Genomic DNA, 20,822 nt, shown 5'->3' with positions numbered 1-20,822 from the left:
AATACAATGCTAGATGATCAGATTATACTACAAGACAACGAAGATGACGTCCAAAAACCAGTTTATGAATTAAACAAAATAAACCAACATTACAATTTAAAAATTTCACATAAGAAAACAAAAGTCATGACATTTAAAGGTCAACATGTTAGATCAAAAATAGTTATAGAAAATAAAATAATAGAAGAGATGACATTATTTAATTATTTAGGCTGCATAATAACTTATCTAAAAGATAAAGATATAGATGAAAAAATAAAGAAATTTCAGAAAATCTGTGGAACAATTAAAAGGACACTGAATAAATAAAAAAAAACAAGAAACTCAACTAAAATTTTATAAAGTAATGGCCATTCCAACTCTTACATGGTTCAGAAACATGGACGGTTAAGAAGAAAGATGAAAGTAAAATACAAGCTGCAGAGATGAGATTTTTATAGAACAAGTAAACTGTTTAAGCTACTTGGACAAGATTTTTAGTGAAGATGGTAAATTAAATATGGAAATACAATGGTGGTTTGAAAATCTCGGCCTAACAATGAAAAAAATGAATTTATAATTTCAAAATTATTTTTATTTTTCAATATAGTCTACCGTAAGACTAATACATTTATTCCAGCAATGCTCCAGCTCCATTATCCCATCATTGTAGTGGTTCTCAGTAAGATCTGCAAAATACCCCTCTACAGCTGCAATCACCTCTTGATTCGAATCAAAACACTGACCAGTGAGGAAGAGTTTTAGTTTCGGGAAGAGATAGAAGTCAGAGGGAACCAAATCTGGGAAATATGGTGGGGGGATGTCCCAACAATTCATAGTGCAGATCCCTTAATATTCCCATTGCCACAACACCTTTGTGGGGAGGTGCATTGTCCTGATGAAAGATGATTTTTTTCTTCAACCAAGTCTTTTCTCATGAATTTTTTCATCTAGCCTGGTTAAAAGATCGGAATAATATTCCCTAGCTATTGTTTTACCCTTTTCAAGATAATTAATAAACAAAATGCCTTTAGCATCCCAAAATACCAATGCCATGACCTTTCCTGCTGATGGAACCGACTTTGTCTTCTTTGGCACTGAACAATCGGCTTCTGTCCATCCACTGTTTTGACTGCTGTTTGGATTCTGGTGTGTAATGGTGAATCCAAATCTCATCCATAGTAATAAATCGACACATAAAATCAGTTTTATTCTTGTTAAAAAGCTCCAAGCACTGTTCAGAGATTTTCATGCGAGTACATTTTTGATTTGCTGTGAGCAAGCTGGCACCCATGTTGCACTAAGCTTTCATTTGCAATTCTTCATGCAAAATATATCCTACACATTCTTTTGAAATGCCCATAGTCTCAACAATTTCATGCACTTTGACTCGCCAGTCATCCAATATCATATCGTGCACTTGATCAATGATTTTTGGTGTTTCTACACTTTTCTGGATCATCGCAAACAAAGGAGAAGAATGCCCATAAACTTTTATGAACTTGGAATGAACTTTTTTTGGTGTTAAACCTTCTTTTACAAAGAATTTTATAACTGCACGATATTCAATTTTATCCATTTCAAGGGATACAGACAGCACTTTTGCTTCAGACAGTTGTATAAAACAAACTATTTGATAGAATGACTTGCAATTTCACATGGATGCTTATGACAGATGTACCAACTTAGAAAAAAAAAAATCTTGCCAATAGTATTGCCATCTATGGCCGAGAACTTTTCAGACCACCTTCATAGATAACAAAATCAACAAAGCTGGTATGTTAGGAAGTCAATTAAATAAATTTATATGGAATAAGAGAGAAATTAGTCAAAATGCTAAATTACCTGTATACAAGACAGTTTAAACCAATTTTAACTTATGGATCTGAGAGCTGTGTTAGAAGTAAAACACTTGACCAAAGAATAGACTGCGGATATGAGAGTCCTGAGAAAGATTAGTGGTGGGAACAGATGGCATCAATGGCAGTATCATATTAAAAATGAGGACATTAGGAAAGAACTTGCCATTGTTAGCATCCAGGAATGTGTTAATCTCAGGTGGTATGGTCACTTAAAGAGAAAATGGGCGAGGACAGATTAGCAAAACAAGTGTTCTCTGCCCAGAGGAAGACCAAGATATAGGAAGATAGAAATATAAGATCTGATAATGTTGGAGTCTTGAGAGGTAAGAGTTTGATTTGGAGGAAAATTGTAGATAGGAAGTTAGTGATGATGTAAATTTTTCTTGTAGTACTATCATATCCTGTACACCCCTTGAGGGTATTATCAATAATGTCAGGAATTTGATGATGACCTCTATGGTGGACTAAGGAAATTAAAGAGGAAGTCAAGGAAAAGAAGAAAGCATATGGAAAGTTCCTGGCAAGTAAGTCAGCTTGTGCTCTTTATAGAGAACACAGAGAAAAATGTAAGAAAGCGAAGCACTGGGTAGAGTTAGCTAAACAAAAGTCGTGGGAAGACTGGTGAGAACACAGAAAATAAATATCAAGGTGGCAAAATAGTCTGGAGGCTATTGAAAAAGCTTAGAAATAGAGGAAAAAGTGCTGTAAAAAGAATCAGAGATGATAAAGGTGATATGAAAACTGAAGATAAAGATATTCTAGATGGCTGGAGTATTTACTCTGAAAGACTGCTGAATGAAACAAACAATGTCTGTATGGTGGTAGAAAAACTCCCAACAGGAACAAATATTCATATTTTAAGTAGAAAACATAATCAAAAACCTGAAATGTGGAAAGGCAGATGAAATTTGACCAGAAATGCTCAAATATGGAAGTAATATTGAAAGTTCAAAATAGCAGCGTTCAGTCTCCAGTTCAGTTTTCAGTCTTGATTGACTTGTGTACCATTGGTATGATTAGGTTGCAGAGTTTATTAGCGAGCAAGGAAGCACTTGCGATGGGATGCTGATTGTCAAGTAGCTGAAGCTTAGTTTCCAGCATTCAGATTTTGGAAAAGAAGGGTTCGATAATAGTATTAAGGTGGTGGTGGTGTTTGAGATTTTCGACTCGTCTGTCTAAGTTCAGAAGCTGTTTTACAGAAGGGATGCACAACAAACAGAAAAAAGGCTGGTTGAGATCGATAAAGAGCTTGTGCACTGATCTATCTATTTTTGTGTAAGAAGCACGTAGCCAGTGGCAACAGAAATTGCACAATGTACTCTTTTTTTTTTTTTTTTTTTTTTGAAAACTTCAGTTTTACAGCTGCAGCACTTTATGTTGTCATTGGGTTTGCCTGCGATTGACAGTGCCAAGTTGATGAGACTCAAGGTACTCTTTCATCATTGCCCTTTATTGCTGCCATCTTTACTTCGTACAGGAGTACGTGGCTGGTTTTTAATTGTAAGGATAACTAATTTGATGGACTATGGGTACTTACAGGTTGTGCAGAAGTAATCAGCTCTTTGGTACACTCTGTTAGTTTTCCATTTACTGATTATTTTGCATGAAAAAACACAATAATGATAAAATGTGGGGCACAAGTTTAACGTAGCTTATTCACAGGCACCACCTATCGTAATCGTGTGTAAATCCCTATATTTGGAATATTTTAGAGAGGATGACAGACAACTCTGCAAAGCACGTCCTATGTAAAAACAAAGAAAAACTAATAGCAAAATTCCAAAGACTGACAACAAGAAAGCAACAGACAATCAAGACACTATGTCCAGAGGAGCAGCCAATCACTAATAAATGAAGTAAGGAGCAACAACCAACCAGCAACGGACAATGGTCAAGTTATCAACATATGCAGACATAACCTTAATGAAAGAGAACTTGCACTTCTGCAAAAAGGCTTAAACTACACTATTACCAAGGTCAGTCAACAAATTAGACTTCATTTACCACATCAAAAGAGGTCTAAAATTCCTTTCCCCTAATATAGCTGATAAAATATGGATAGAAACAGCCAATATACTAAATTATAATAAACAACTAAGTTGCAATTTAACCAAAGCAAAAAAATTAGATCTTAAATCTCTAAGAAATAACAAACATATTGTTATCATGAAGGTAAACAAAGGCAATACTATGGCTGTTCTCAATCAGACAGCTTACCTTGAAAAAATGAACCAATTGATATCCAACCAAAACATATGGCAATTGATTATCTATAATCTACACCAAAAAGAAAACAATAGAATTAATCAAATCAGTCATCACTTAGCTGGAGGGAACAATTAAAAAGCTCTTACCACATTAAGCTCAGTGCTCCCAGAATTTATGGCCTGCCAAAAATACACAAAACAAATGCATCACTATGACCAATAGTTGAAGGAATTGACAGCTAAACTCAAGATGGTAGGTCATCTCCATCCTCCCCCCCTTATATAAAAAAAAAATACACAACTTCATAAATGAAATTAAAAACATCCTTTAACCATTACTCGATCAATGACACAAATCTTCTTATACAGAACAAATGTCTGCACAGTATCACAGTCCTCTTTGCCCAAGTACTTTGCTGTGGGTGTTTGTTGTGGCAACATAATTTCAACCTTGAAAAAGAAGTATGGCAATGGGCGCATCACTTCCCCCCCCCACACACACACCCATAGCTAATTTTTACATGGAAGACTTCAAGCAATAAGCTGTAGAGTCAGCATCTAAAGCGCAAAGTTTGGCTCAGATATGCTGACAATATATTTGCCATCTGGCCCCATGACTACCAAACATTAAATATACTTTCCTAATTTTATTATATATATTTATTTTTAATTTGATTTTTATTTTATTTATTTTATTATATTTATTTATTAGTATTTTTTCATCAGAGGTCAGGCTAGCATAAATGATTAACAAAGCAGTTAGATTTAGCTTACTTTTGTGTAATGTCACGTGGCTTGCATCTTGCTCAAATGTACATTTTCCTGATGATGACCTCTATAGAGAGAGGTCGAAACATTAAGTGTTATTTTCTTAATTATAAGTAAAGTAAATGCTCTAATATGTGTGTTTTTGCCTCCATAAATTCTACACAGTAAAAGTAATGAAACAGACTGCTGATATCTTCTTTCTTGCAAATATATAAGAAAGTAGATATTAAGCTTTAGAACATAACATTATTAACAGGTTGACTGCCAACTACAAGGTAACTCGTAGTTGACTATCTACATCAGGATGCCAACTGCAAGTGATCTCATACCGTATTTTTCTTACTGAATATTAATATACTAGTTGCATGCTTCCCACCTTGAATTTTATTTATCTTACTAGAATCTTTTAACCAATAATATAATCATACAAGCTCTGAAGATTTTTTTTTTTTACTAAAAAAAATGTTTGTGGTTAAGTGAAAAATGTATCATCAAATATATATTTATGAACCGAAAATACTAACAACCTCATGGTAGTAGTGACGACAAGATTACAAATTACACTAATGACCGTCAATATGTTAAATTAGCTGAGTCACACAAAACATTGCTAAATTTCCTTTCTTTCTGAAATAAATAAAATTATATCTAATAAATATATTTTTAAAATAGTCATACTGTTTTAAAATTATTTTTTCTACTTTTTTTGAAATTAAAAAAAAAAAAAAAATTAGATAATGCCTTTTATTTTCCTGTAGGAAGTAGACAAGGCCATTCAGCCCTATTTAATGCCATTTATTTTCTTGTATGACACCTGTGAAGTATCCATAACTATAGAATAACACTTAATACCACAGTAAAAATAAATTTGTTACATAAATATTAGTGTTACATACTGTAAGACTATCAGTACAAACAGCAAACAACAATAAGGAATTGAATAAAGAAACAGTAGAGTGCATACATTAAATTGAAATCCCTCTATGTATACAGTTGCATGCTAATTGCTTAAAACTATTGGTCTGAAAATAATTAAAATTAGTTAAAAATAAAATATGTATAAGAGATTACAATTTATTTAATACACTCGAGGATAATAATTTTCCACGCTTTTTGAATAGTGAGGCAGTCGTTATGATTCAGGTTAGGTCTATGAAGTAGGGCTTCAGCACTTTATTTGTAAAAATGTTCATGTTTATATATGGATCTATGCAGCAGCAGCTTGGTGTTTTCCCATTAGATCCTGTGGTTAGTCTTTTCAATTCCATGTTGTGCCAGAATTAAAAGCCTCGAAGTCCTTAAAACAAAATAAAAACATAGTTATCACCAAAGCTGACAATAGTAATACCACAAAGATAATTGTAGTCTTAAATGCCAAATCATATGATTGAAAAATGAAAATACTTCCTCATGATTGCAATACATACTCCCCATCAAAAGACTCAGAACATACCATGCAAGATCCACCTAGAATATATGACTCACCAAAATTACATAAAAGCAGCTGTTCACTTAGACCTATTGTGGATTCTATTGGCAGTCCTACATATAAAACATCAAGCTTTCTGTCTAGCCTTTTCTGCCCACACACTAGCAACTCAGCTTCTTCAATAAAAAAAAATTCCATAGAATTTCTTACAAGAATAAAAGACATTAAACTGGCAGATACAGACATGTTGGTAAGCTCTGACATTGTCTCTCTCTCTTCACAAAGAGACAATAGAATTTCTAGTCCAAAACTTTCCATCAGACATAGCAGACTTATTCAAATTTACAATTACATCTGGTTACTTCATATGGAAAGATAAAATATATAAACAAGAGGAAAGAATTGCAATAGGCCTACCTTTATCACCTAACTTAGGCAACTTTTATCTCGAACACCTAGAATAAAGAAATTCTCTCTTCACACAAAACCAACAATATAGCTGTGGTATGTTGATAAGGTTTTTGCAGTTTGGAGTCACACAGAACCAGAACTCCACTCATTTCTACAAAAAAAAAAAAAAAAAAAAAAAAAAATCAACGACCTACAATTCTTCTGCAGCTTGTCCCACTTAAGTGGGGTCGCTGTTAATGATAGTCTCCTCCACATCCTCCTGTCTTGAGCTGTCACCACATCCAAGTTCTTCATCCTCAAGTCCTCTTCTACCTGCTCTCTCCATCTCGTCTTTGGCCACCCATGCTTCCTCCTTCCTTGCATATCCAACTGCATGACCTTTCTTCCCACATACTCTTCCTCCCTCCTCATCATATGACCAAACCATCTCAACCTTGCCTCCTGTATCTTTGCTCCAAAGTTTGTAACTTTCGCCGTTCCCCTTATATAGTCATTTCTCAGATGATCCTTTCTGGTCACGCCACACATCTACCTAAGCATTCTCATCTCCGCTACCTCCATCCTGCTGATGTTATTTTTCCTCAGGGCCACAGCTTCCATAGCATACATCATAGCTGGCCTCACTATTGTCCTATAGATTTTGCCTTTCAGATTGATCGGCACACTCATCGCATAGCTCTCCTTGCCATCTCTCTCCAGTTCCTCCAACCCGCTTGTATCCTGCATCCCACTTCCTTCTCAGTCCCTCCATCTTCTTCCGCTGTGGTAAGTATCTAAAGTCCTTCACCTTCCTGATGACATTTCCTTTAAGCTTCAGATCTGTCTCTGCCGTCCACTTTGCAACACATATACTCTGTCTTACTTCTGCTCAGTCTCATACCTCTCTCTTCCAGTACTTTCCTCCATCTTTCCAGTTTAGCTGCCACTTCTTCTCTTGAATCTGCATGCAGCAAGATGTCATCTGCATACAACATTGTCCAAGGAGCGTCTTCTCTCACCTCCTCCATTACCACCTCAATCCAATATTAAACAGAAACGGGCTTAATGCTGACCCTTGATGCAAGCCAACTGTTACTTGAAAACTTTCCGTCTGTCCCAGACAGGTCCGAATTCTTGTCTTATTTCTGTACATCTCCTGCACCAACCTGACATATTTCAGCAACCTACAATATATCCTCATATTAAGTTTTCACACTTGAAAAAGAATCATCAAAAGGTATTTCCTTTCTAGATGTACACATGAAGATGTACACAAAATATCTATAGAAAACCAACTTTTTCAGGTTGTTATATCCACAATACATCAGCCCACGATTCATCTCAAAAATACGGCATAATAAAATCCCTCGTATCAAGAGCACACAAGATTTGTTCTTCTGAAGAATCTCTAAAATAAGAACTAGAAATTGTCAAAGAAACAGCCTTACTAAATCATCCAAGAATAACCCCAAAAATAATTAACTCTCCTATACAGCAACCTAGACAAGAAGTCCACAGGAATGCTATACCAGAATCTCTGAACGTATGGCAAAACTTATGAAAAAATATCAACTCATTGCTACCTATCAACCAAATTCATAACTTGCTACCTTCTTCAAAAGACAAACTCTCACTAATGATGATATCTGGTGTATATATACCAAGTGTCATGTTCATCCAACTTGTCTTACTATGTATAAATAGGCAGATCTGTAAATAAATGTATCTCTGAACATCAAGACCATGCGGCTTATCAAACCTCATAAATCTTGGCTAGCACAACATGAAATTGAAAACACTAATCACAGGATCCAATGGGAAAACACCAAGCTACTGCATAGATCCATATGCAAACATGAATGTTTATTTTCAGCCCAACAGCTTTAATCCATGAACACACGACTGTATACATAGGGGGATTCCAATTTAACACATGTGCTCTACTGTTTTTCTTTATTCAATTCTTTCTTGTTGTTAGCTGTTTGTACTGATGATGTCTTACAATACATAAGATGAAATATTTACATAATAAATTTATTTTTACTGTAGTATTGCATGTTATTCCATAGTTAATACTATTTATAAAAGAAGAACATGCCATTAATATAAATAACAATAAAATTTTTTGTAATAATATTTCATAAATATATTTTTTATTATAAATATGCTTTTGTTAATTTTTTCCCATTTCTATAGTTATGATATATAAATAGTTAAATCTGTAATATAGTGATCTTTCAATTATCTGACCTTCAAAAGAATGAACCTTCGATTAACCAATACTTGAATGGATTAGTAAGTCAACTTCAGACAATACGAGGTAACTGTACCTTCAGTTATCTAACTGGCAAAACTGCTCTCCCACTAGAGTTGGATAATTGAGGGACTACCATATTAATAAATCAATTTTGAAATACATATTTTATGACAAAATTCATTTTTACAAAAGTAACCTCATTCAATAAATAAATCAGGATTTCTCTTATCTATTATGATTACAAAAATTTCTGAATTTGCTAAAATTTGGATAAAAATAAATAAACAAATGTCATATATACAAAAATAATTTAATGATGATAAAGGATGTGTCAGAAAAAGGTTTGTAAAAAAGAGTATTGGGTCCACCATCAGTCTTTGATGTGCTGTCACTTGATGCACAGGAGACATTATTTTTTGCAGCTATATCACAACTCTAATAAGAATGTATTTTAACAACAGAACTCCATATTCAGAAGATTATTATTACCTATCTGTTTTTCAGTATCAGCAGCTTCATCAGGTGTGGCTCGGGGTATAACACCAGGATCACTAAAACTAGTCCTTAACAATGTGCACATAACAAAGAGAAATAAAACTGCACCAACTACAGGGACTGCTATGTTGATTTCCTTAAGCAGATATGGACAGCTGTATGAAATGAAATAACAACACACATTACACATGGAAGTAATTTAATGGACATTATATAAAAGTTGATTATTGAACTTTTTATTAAAAGAAAAAATACTGAAGAAGCTAAAACTGCAACAGTCTTTGGCCAATACATCTTTACTTACATTTGTTAAAGAGAATGTCGAATACATGCTTTGCTAGTCTCTCTCTCTCTCTCTTTTTTTTTTTTTTAAATTAAATTCAAAAATATATGAATCAGCACAAAAATCGGTGTTATTCTCTTTGTTTGTTATGGTAAAATTATGGAGACTACTATCATGTTAGGAGTTAATTTCCCAATGTTTTGACCTTCATATTAAGGTCATCATCTGAAGTACACATGCACAGACACAGAAAAAAAGTTATATTACAATTTAAACAGTATGCAAAAATATCACTAAATTGGTCAGTCATTACTCTACTGCTCTAACCTCCAATGAGGGGGGAGGGGGGGACAAAAAATCCCCATAAAAACCTACATCCAAGCTACTCCTAATTTACATGCCCAGATAGCAAATTCTTATTAAATCCTTAAATGATACAGCATTAGTGGTGATTTACTTTAAATACATCAATATTTAAAATAAAGGCTGAAGTTTATTAATAACAAATTGACTATGATATTGATCAAAAGGTGAGTTAGCCCATCTCATACGGAGGTAGCAGCTTTTTTTCCCTCCTGGTAATTCGGGTTTCTCATCCCATATACAGACAAATCGGCCTTCAGAACACAATGCAATTTACAGACAAAAAATACTAGTGGTGGTGGGCAGTAGATGGTGTTGGTGTAGATGATGATGGTAGTGGAGGTTCAGTATAGTTCCTTTCTTTTAGTGTTGCCTGGTGATCAGCATTCATTTTAGAAATTATGGACTTTACAACCGTGCTATAAATCACTCTTTTAATTTCCTGACATTTCGACCTTCATATTAAGGTCATCATCTGGAACATACAAATATACAAAGACAAGCTGAGTTACATTTCACACAGTAAGCTAAAGAAACAATGATTTGATCACCGGTTATTCTACCTCTAGTGAAAAAAGAAAAAAAATACAGATAAAATTACAAATTAATTAATTATTTAGAAACTACATCAAAGCTAAATTCTATTTAAGAAACATTCTTTCTTATAGATAGTTTTCTTATAGCAACAATGATGTCCTATTTTTAACATTACAATTGTTATATTAGATTTAGGATTCTGGATTATCTACCGTCCTGTTTATAGTTAACTCTTAGGGAGACAGGTTCCATGGGTGGAATATGTGCCTTCCATATGCTTGGGATTTTTAGACCATTATTATCATTCAGATTGGGGTGGTTGATAAGAATCTCACAGGCTTCCTTACATTTGCGTTCATACCATGTTTTGGTGTGATGTAAACAACTGGTGCTTTTCCAGTCAATTCCATGTCAAGTGTTCAGGGCATGATCAGAAAGGCCAGCTTTACCATAGTTATTATATTTAATATGTCATTTTACGTTCCTTTTGTTTGATAGGAATTGTGCATCCTGTTTCCCCTATATATGATATATCACAGGTGCAATAAATATGGTATACTCCGGGGTGGGCCAGTGGAGGGAATGGGTCTTTGGATGAGTTGAGTAAACTTTTTAATTTTGCAGAAAGTTTAAAGGTGGCTTATGTATATTTCTGTAGTATTCTGTTTATTTTATTTGATGTCCCTTTAATGTAAGGAATGGTTATAGTTTTATTGTAGTCTGGTTTATCTTTGTTTTTTATTGAGGTCTTGTAGAGAATTTTGTTAATAGTGTTTTAGAAATTTTAGAAAAGTATTGCTGATAACTTTAAATTCGTCTTTCAGCACTTGTTCATTGGAGCAGATCTTCAAAGTCTTGTTTTTTAGAGTATTAATGACACCTAGATTTTGTGTTGGGTGGTGGTAGGAGTTTATGTGTATATATTGGCCAGTATGTGTCGGTTTCTGGTAAACAGTGAAGGAAAGACTGCCAGAAGGAAGACATGTGATAAGTGTATCTAGAAATGGAAGTGTGATTCTGTTTTTCAATCTCGGTTGTGAACTGTATGCGTTTGTGTGTCTAGTGTCTGGCAGCCATGGGGCCAGATCGCTAAAACATCGTCGACGTATCCAAGTCAGAATTTGGGTTTTAAAGGAGAGGATTCCAGAGCATGTTGCTCAAAATGTTCCATATAAAAGTTAGAAAAGGGGGGGGGGGGAATGGCAAGCCCATAACTGTGCCTTCTTTTTGTAGGTAGAAAGCGTTTTGCCATACAAAAAAACACTTTCCTTAGCCACCTAAACAAACAACACATCATTTTTAATATGATTCTGCCAATGATGCCATCTGTTCACTCACCAAAGTTTCTCAGAACTCTAATATCTATGGTCTCTAGCCTTTGATCAAGTGTTTTATGTATAAGCCAACTCTCAGGCTAATTTCTCTCACATCTGGTATAAATTTATTCAAATGGCTTCCTACCCCACTAGTTTTGCCCATTCTGCTGTCTATTTCTATATTTATGTAATTTGTCATCTTCACAAAAAACTGCTTAAATAGCTGAAATATTTTAATTGTTACATAGGTTTTCCATTGAGCATACTGTTGAAGATTTCTGTTTCTGCCTATTTACAAATTTTTGGTCTTTTTATTGCTGATTTTCATTCTAAATTTGTTACAGCTGCTATTCAATTTAGTTAGAGAATCCTGGAAACCTTGCACTGAATTTGTTTAGGAGTATATTATCTGCATAAAGCAAAGAGTTAAGTTTGAAATCTCCAATTCTAATAGGTTTAATACCACTTTCTTTCATAATGTGATTCAAAAGATGATGAATAAGAGTAGAGATTTGCATGCTTTTCTTACAACTGAATTTATATCAAAATATCTTCCACATTTCTTTCAATTCTAACAGATAACTAACAACTTAAACATAAACTATGCATTGCTCTATATATAATGGTCAATTTACTCAATATAATTGAAGCAATTTGTAAAGCTTTACCTTGTTGTATGCTTTTTCCAAGTCTACAAAACTCAAGTGCAGATCATTGTTATATTCCCATGATTTCTCAATTTTTGTTAGCCCCTTTTCAAGTATACTTGCAGAAATCTTATCTGGACCACTTACTATAAAAATTCCTCTGTGAATTTCACATTCAGTTTCATTTCCCTTCTTATAGATAAGAACTATAAGAGTTCTTAGGGCATCTACTGACTTATGTGCTAGAAACTTTTGGTATGCCTTCTTTTCTATTTCAGGACTGCTTCTGTAACTTCTTGTGTCCAACACTGTGTTCTTATTTTTCTATTATTGAGGTGACCTTCACCACATGCCGCCGCAGCTGAATCAATCAATGTTTTCTTCAGAATTTGCCAGTGAGACTCCAAGGTTCCATTCTTGTTTTCGAAGTGTTTCATTTTTCTTGAATAATGTTTATATAGTTGAGTACAGAGTTCACCTGTAAAAGCTGCCTAACTTTAATTATTTTAAAAATTTTTCTCAGATATTGTTCATTTCAATGTTATATTAATTTTAATATACTTAAAATTAATGATGGTCGCTTACAATTTTAAATATTTGTTATACTCTTGTATTCTGAACCAGCATGAAGACATCACTATTAACAATAATATAGCTAATGAAACTTCTTATTTCTTGTGTGTGTTTCTCCATGTGAACATGTGCATATCTTTAGGTTGGAATGGTATAAGTTATACTAACCTGTATCCAGGTCAAAAGTCCAGCAGGTACTAATACCATTTTTATTAGCCTTGCCCTTTTGTCCAAATTTTTCCAAAACATTTCTATATAGATATCTGTGATTCATTTCTTACTCTACTGTTTAGATCTCCAATAATGACCAGCATTTCTGTTTCTTTTATGTAGGCTGCTTTCTCTAATGATCTGAAAAATTCCTCCACTTCTGTCTTAGGAGAACCTTCTGTGGGACCATAGGCACAAATAAGTTTCATTGTTCATTTCTCCATTTTGAAGTTTACCCATATAAACACATTGATTACAAGGCGTTTATATGGGTTTAATATGGAAGGCAATTTCAAGTAGGTTAAACTTCAAAATGGGCATCATCATCATCAAATTCCTGATATATATATACCCTCAAGGGGGGTGTACACCATATGATAGTACTACATGAAAAATGTAGTACTATCATTAATGGTTGTGTATTTTAGTCTACAGTTCACATCTGAGAGCTGCTCAACTTTTATTTGCTTTACAACTTTCTTACATGTTCTTCTTTTCAATATGAAATTCAATTTTATCCTGCTCAAGACTAAATAGTGATCACTTCCGATTTCAAATCCTCTGTACACTCTGGTGTCCTGCCACCAGGGAGAAAACATCACTATCAACAATAACATAGTCAATGAGACTTTTCTTATTCCTTGCCTCTTCTCTCCATGTACATTTGTGCACATTTTTATGTTGGAACATTGTTAGTAATAACCAGTCCATGACCTGAGCAGAAATCCAACAGGTATTTGCCATTATTCTTAGCTTTGCTCTTTTCTCCAAATTTTCCCAATATATTTTTGTATGTCTGACAATAATTTCCTACTCTGCTATTTAGATCCCCAACAAGGACCAACTTTTCCTTTTTCATTGTGTCAGTTGCTCTCTTCAAAGCCTCAAAAAATTCCTCCACTTCTACCTTAGTAGAACCTTCTGTGTGACCATAGGCACAAATAAGTCTCATTGTCCAGTTCCCCAGTCTCATATTTGCCCACATCACTCTACTTGAACTTGTCTGCCATTCAAGAAGATTAGCCTCATATTTAGTGTTGAATACTATGGCTACTCCTTCTTTTCCTTGACTGTCATTTCCTGAATATAACATTTTGTATTTAAATTAAGGGGATATTAAATCCCACATTGTTTTAAAACCGAATAAGAAACTCAAAGATTGGAATCAGAGAGTTTCTTGCCGAATATAGTATAGTAAACTATAAAGTATCGGCGATCACTAAGCGTCCGCTAAATGCAAGTGGCCCAGCACGTAGTGCAATACCGGAAATCTCGCAGCAAAGTCGGTAAAGTTCTGATCACTATTCTTAGGTATTTACCATAATGTAAAAACACATTTCCTAGGAAATGTATGCTGTTATTACATTATGGTGGTGAGGTCACTACCCAGACCGGTTTCAGCCTTTTTTGAGGCTTCATCAGTGAGTAGCTAGACCGAGTTAATACCAAAGTGTATAGCGAAAAGAACTTTATACTCTGTTATACGAGTTTCCGAACAGGTGCAACCATTAAGTTACTTAAATATAAAGAGCTAATAAGCTTCATTTCGGCAACAAAAACATTATTTAAATTAAGGGGATATTAAATCCCACATTATTCGGTTTTAAAACATTAGCTCTTTATATTTAAGTAACTTAATGGTTGCACCTGTTCGGAAACTCGTATAACAGAGTATAAAGTTCTTTTCGCTATACACTTTGGTATTAACTCGGTCTAGCTACTCACTGATGAAGCCTCAAAAAAGGCTGAAACCGGTCTGGGTAGTGACCTCACCACCATAATGTAATAACAGCATACATTTCCTAGGAAATGTGTTTTTACATTATGGTAAATACCTAAGAATAGTGATCAGAACTTTACCGACTTTGCTGCGAGATTTCCGGTATTGCACTACGTGCTGGGCCACTTGCATTTAGCGGACGCTTAGTGATCGCCGATACTTTATAGTTTACTATACTATATTCGGCAAGAAACTCTCTGATTCCAATCTTTGAGTTTCTTATTCGGTTTTAAAACAATGTGGGATTTAATATCCCCTTAATTTAAATAATGTTTTTGTTGCCGAAATGAAGCTTATTAGCTCTTTATATTTAAGTAACATTTTGTATTTATTGCTCGGAAACATCACCATTTTTTTTTTTTTTGTTTGTTTCAGTCACTCCTATTATGTTGATCTGGTACTTATCCAATTCCTCAGCTAGCTCCATTTCTTTGCCGTTCAGGCTTCTTATGTTGATAGTACCGATCTTGAACTCTAGTGATGTTGAGTTGGGGTAAGTTTTAGGATTTGTTCCAGTAGCTGATGTTTCGCTGTTTGACCTGGTTCCCTGACGAAAACAATGGGGGCCCTTGTTTAACCGGGCGACGCCCCAGCCAACATGAAATTCTGTCATGTTGTTCCATCATTTGAAATTTTGGTTTAAGCCACTAAGAATACAATTTGGTCAGCTAAATCCCAAATTGCCAGCATATCCTCGTCCATTCAGTATCCAGGTAGATACCTAAAAGGGTGCACCCACGAGAAGGTGAGGGCTGGACATGAGGTCAGAAGCCCTGATCAGTTCTCTGCATTCCTTTAAAGGCTATGTGAAGGTCTCCTCTAAGTTATATAGCTTTGACCCTAAAGCATCCCCGAAGGAGAAATGGACAATGAAACTTATTTGTGCCTATGGTCTGTGTTAAATGCTACTGCTACTCCTCTCTTTCCTTGATGATTATTGCCTAAATATAACATCCTACACTTATTATTTAGTAGAATCTCATATTTTAGTGTAATTTGTCTCAGTAACACCAATTATATCTATGTGGTACATTTCCAGTTCTTCTGCAAGTATGATTTCCTTTCCATTAATACTCTTACATTGATGGTCCCTATCTTGAATTCTTCTGATATGTTTGTTCCACTAACTGACTTTTCACCTTAGTTCCCTGATGAAAACAGTGAGTGGGGAGGGGGGCTTGTTTAACCAGGCCATGCTCCAGCTGCCACAAAAATCACATTATGTTGTACCATCATGCTAATTTTTAATGATGTTTCTGCATTATGCCTTTTATAGATATTATATGGGTGTTGCTTTACTAAAACGGTCATCCTAATTTCTCCACTTTCATCTAAACATGCAAAAACATAAGGAGCTGTTGGTTAGCATTCATCCACTAATTGAACATCATCCTCTTTCATTCCACATACTGGAGTTCTCTGGAATAGCCCTTCTCATTCCATTTTCCAAGGATTCAATCTGTTCAAGAAAACAAAACAAAAAAAAATTTTTTTTTGCTCCCATTATGATCACTCTAGCCCTGAGAATGTCTCAATAATTGTAGATGAAATTTTGTTAACAAACAAAGTATCTGTTTCTTTTAACTTTTGTGTAAAGTTATTAAACTCAAAGAGAAATAAAATAAGGCATGTATATTATATGTGTATTCCATGTTTCCAGACATTCTTGAAAAGTCATTGGTTGCCTTAATGGATTTTATCTTTTTTGCTTTTTTACCCAGTTTCATATAACTTAATTTCTTATATTCACAGTTGTTGCTTGTAACCAAGATCCAGAAGACGATGTTCACAGAAACACTGAAATCTAATAAAAACAACATTTATTAAGGTGAAAAACTGACATGCAGACATTATTCAGTTTGAAAATTTCATCAATTTTTTTGAGACAATTTCCAACACTGGATTCCTGACCATTTTGCCATCCAGGTAGGTAGAGTGAACAGTCACTCACTCACTCACTCTCCAACCAATAGGCTGTCCATTTGCATCCAACCATGGAAATTGTGTTTATGAATGTCTTTTAGTAAAAGCCGATTTCATCCCCATTGAAGCAATCTTTTCCACTTATTGGAGGCCTGAAATGGTTGAGAAAAAAATTCCATATCTGGTTTTCTGGATTATGCAAGAAATCACCATCAATTCCTGATATGTACCCTCAGAGGATGTACAAGATATTATGATAGTACTACATAAAAAAGTTACATCATTAATAATTTCCTATCAACAATTTGACTCCAAATTAATCTGTTAAGACTCCAATATTATCAGATCTTATATTTCTGTCTTCTAAGGCACTTTTTACTGTATCAATCCACCTAGATCTTTGTCTTCCTCAGGGTCTTTTTCCTGACATCCTGGCAAAAAAACACTTTTTTTTAACCTTTCTTCTTCCATTCTATTTAAGTGTGCATACTAGCTCTGTTAATACATTCATAGATGCTAACAATGTCAAGTTCTTTCCTAATATCCTCATTTTTAATGTGATACTGCCATTGATGTCATCTGTTCAGTCCACTAATCTTTCTCAGGACTCTCATAGCTGAGGTCTTGGATCATCTGTTTTATTTCTAACCTGACTCTCATATCATAAGTTAAAATTGGCCTGAACACCTTTTGTATACACCTAGTTTAGTGTTTTGACTAATTTCTCTCTTATTCCAAATAAATTTATTCAGTTGACTTTCTACCAGCTTTGCTAATTCTGCTGCCTATTTCCATGCCATCTTCATTAAAATTGTACCTAAATAGCTGAAATGATTCACTTGTTCTGTAGGTTCTCCATTCAGGATGCACTTGATGTTTTCAATGTTTCTACTTATTTTCAATATCTCAGTCTTTTTATTGCTGCTTATCATACCAACATTATTAAGACAGTTATTCAATTTAGTCAGGCAATCTTGCAGAATTGTAATTGTAATCATAATTGCAAGTCTCTCCAATTGTAATATCAGGTTTTAAGACCACTTTCCTTCATAATGTGATCCATATAGATGAAATAACAGTGGAGATAATACACACCCTTATCTCACACCTGATTTAACAAACTATCTTTCTGTACTCCCTTCAATTCTAACTGCCAATTTATAATTCAAATATAGGCTATGTATTGCTTGATATGTCACATTTACACCATACAACTGTAGCATTTTGAGCAGCTTTTTTCCTGGCATCTTGTCAAATGCAATTTCAGGTCTACAAAACTTAAATACAAATCATTGTTATATTCCCAGGTTTCTCAATTATTTGTCTTAAAGTGAAAATCTGATCCTGGCATCCTCTATTTGGCCTGAATCCAGCTTGTTCTTCTCAAAGTTTTCCTCCCACAATTTTTCTCAGCCATTTCTTAAGTATATTTGCATAAATCTTATCAGGAATGCTCAGCAGTCAAATTCCTCTCTCATTTTCACATTCAGTTTTATTTCACATTTTACAGATGGGTACTATGACAGCTCTACTCCAATCATTAGGAATGCGACAATGTGACCCCCTGACCAGGCCTTCTGAATTACACAGTGTAGCCACTTTAAAACTTGTATGCCTCTTTGTTTGAGCACTGAAATATGAGCATTGAAATATTTGAGCAAGGCTTGGAAAAAATTGCACATTTGGTCTTCTGGATTATGTCAAAAATAAATACGAATTTTGTATACAGTCAAAATAACTGTATACAAAAAAATCACAAAAAATAAATAAGAAATAGATTAAATAAATAAAATAAAATAAAAATACTACTCACACATCACAGTATAATGTATTATATGTTTATAGCCTGTCATGAGTAAGTGTCACATAACATATTACTTGCTGACATCTTTCCTCAAGATATTATAAAACTATTCGATTTCGTATGTCAAAACAAATTTTATAGCCAAGTAGAAGGAACGCCCATGGGAAGTCCTCTTTCTCTGGCTTTAGCCAACTTTTATTTAGAACATTTAGAAAAAGTCCTCTTCGCATCTATTTTCCCTCAACCATCTTTTTGGGAAAGATATATAGATGACATATTTACTATTTGGCCTCGCAGCAAAAACGTTTTACCTTCCTTTTTAAACAGTATTAATTCCTTGCATCATCGCATAAAGTTTACTATGGAATTAGAAGAAAACAACCAGTTATCTTTTTTAGACGTTCTCCTCATCCGATCACCTTCAAATATTCTTACAACTACAGTATACAGGAAACAAACATTCACAGGTTGTTATATTCTTAAAGAATCAGCCCATCATCCATGTCAAAAAACAGGAATTATAAAATGCCTCATCAGAAGAGCCAAAACTAATTGTTCTACTTTTGATTATTTACAGAAAGAACTTTCTACTATCCAACAACACATGAAACTCAATGGCTTTTCAGAAAAAAGTACTCAACGTCTTCTCAATTCTTACAATCCCCCACAAAACAACAAAGTTTCAATACGTTGAGTGCTTATTCCTTATATCTCCGGTATTTCAGAACCTATCGCAAGAATTTTAAAGAAATATGATTTAACAACTACGTATTCACCTTTTAACAAATTGTCTTCTCGTTTTCCTTCTCCTAAAGACAAACACTCAACTTTACTCTTCCTGGAGTTTATCAAATTCCGTGCAACTGTGATCTCTCTTATTTTGGACAAACTGGACGTTCGCTTGAAAAAAGAATCCAACATCAATCATCCATTCTTCACAACAAACCTGAAAAGTCTGGATTGGCTCAACACGGGATTGAAACTGATCACAGCATCCTTTGGTCCAGGACTCGCCTCTTACATAGATCCCGTTATAGGTTCGAACGTTTTGTTCAAGGAAAGCGTGGAGGCCTTGCTCCATCGCCCCAACCTGAATCGTAATGACTGTATATCTATATCAAAAATCTGGGAAAATGTTCTCGGAGCAAAAGATGGCATCATGGGATCCCCTTCAAGGTCAAGCAAAACACTAGAATTTTAGGATTTTTCCTCCATTCAATGGTACAGCAGTAAAGTAACAGGATTAAACTCAATGGACATATTAGGAATCTTCTTGATTAGCTGGTGCATAAAACATCTGCTATCTAAAATGTCAGATCATACCTGGAGAGAAGAAAAGTAATGGTATGAGAAAAGCAAGAGGCATCTTATGGCATGGAGATCATAGGCTTTCTGAACAACATATCTAAGAGTCTGTCTCCTCTGTCTATCTATGCAGTGCAGTTAGTCTAACTGCACTGTATGCAACTTTTCCCTCTGTTTCACTTTTGAAGTACCACACCACCATGACAGTAAACTTAAACAGATATGATAACGTCACTGCAATAAAAAAATAATAAATAAATAATTAAACAAATAAAAACTAAAATAAACCCTCAAACTCTTCCACATCTGCTTCCCCAAACTTCATCTCCTGGTTTTGATTAACCCCAAATTGGGGATATAATAATCACAGTTTACTTTAACTGTCAAAATTACACTCTAAAAGTGCCTTAGAAGATAGAAATATAAGTTCTGATAATACTGGAGTCTTGAGATAACAGATTGATTTGGGCGAAAATTGTTGATAGGAAGTTAGTAATGATGTAAGTTCTTCATGTAGTACTATCATAATATCCTGTACACCCCTTGAGGGTAGATGTCAGGAATTTGATGATGATGATTTTCTCCACCACAGGGGCAGTAATGTGCTTTTGTGTAGTGGTCTAATATTTCTTAACAGAGGATAAAGGTTTCCTTGTCCCATTACATATCATTCATCTCCTGTTTTTACTACTTC

The 20,822-nt window shown here is 34.4% G+C and overlaps 1 protein-coding gene across 6 annotated transcripts in view; it reads right to left on the bottom strand.

Annotated features, from left to right (window-relative positions):
- LOC150095948 (palmitoyltransferase ZDHHC14-like) overlaps positions 1-20,822 on the bottom strand; it is a 291,158-nt gene that overhangs the window by 172,767 nt on the left and 97,569 nt on the right. For all 6 annotated transcript variants that reach the window (XM_090408860.1, XM_090408859.1, XM_090408861.1 and 3 more), the window contains one exon: positions 9,382-9,542. In XM_090408860.1, the coding sequence (XP_090264986.1) occupies positions 9,382-9,542 (161 nt within the window). The remainder of the gene's footprint in view (positions 1-9,381; positions 9,543-20,822) is intronic.

This window comes from Typopeltis vanoorti, chromosome 19 (assembly GCF_054136105.1).
Source record: "Typopeltis vanoorti isolate ZY-2024b chromosome 19, IOZ_Tvanoo_1.0, whole genome shotgun sequence".
Lineage (NCBI taxonomy): Eukaryota > Metazoa > Arthropoda > Arachnida > Uropygi > Thelyphonidae > Typopeltis > Typopeltis vanoorti.
This window is presented reverse-complemented; position numbering and strand designations above follow the sequence as displayed.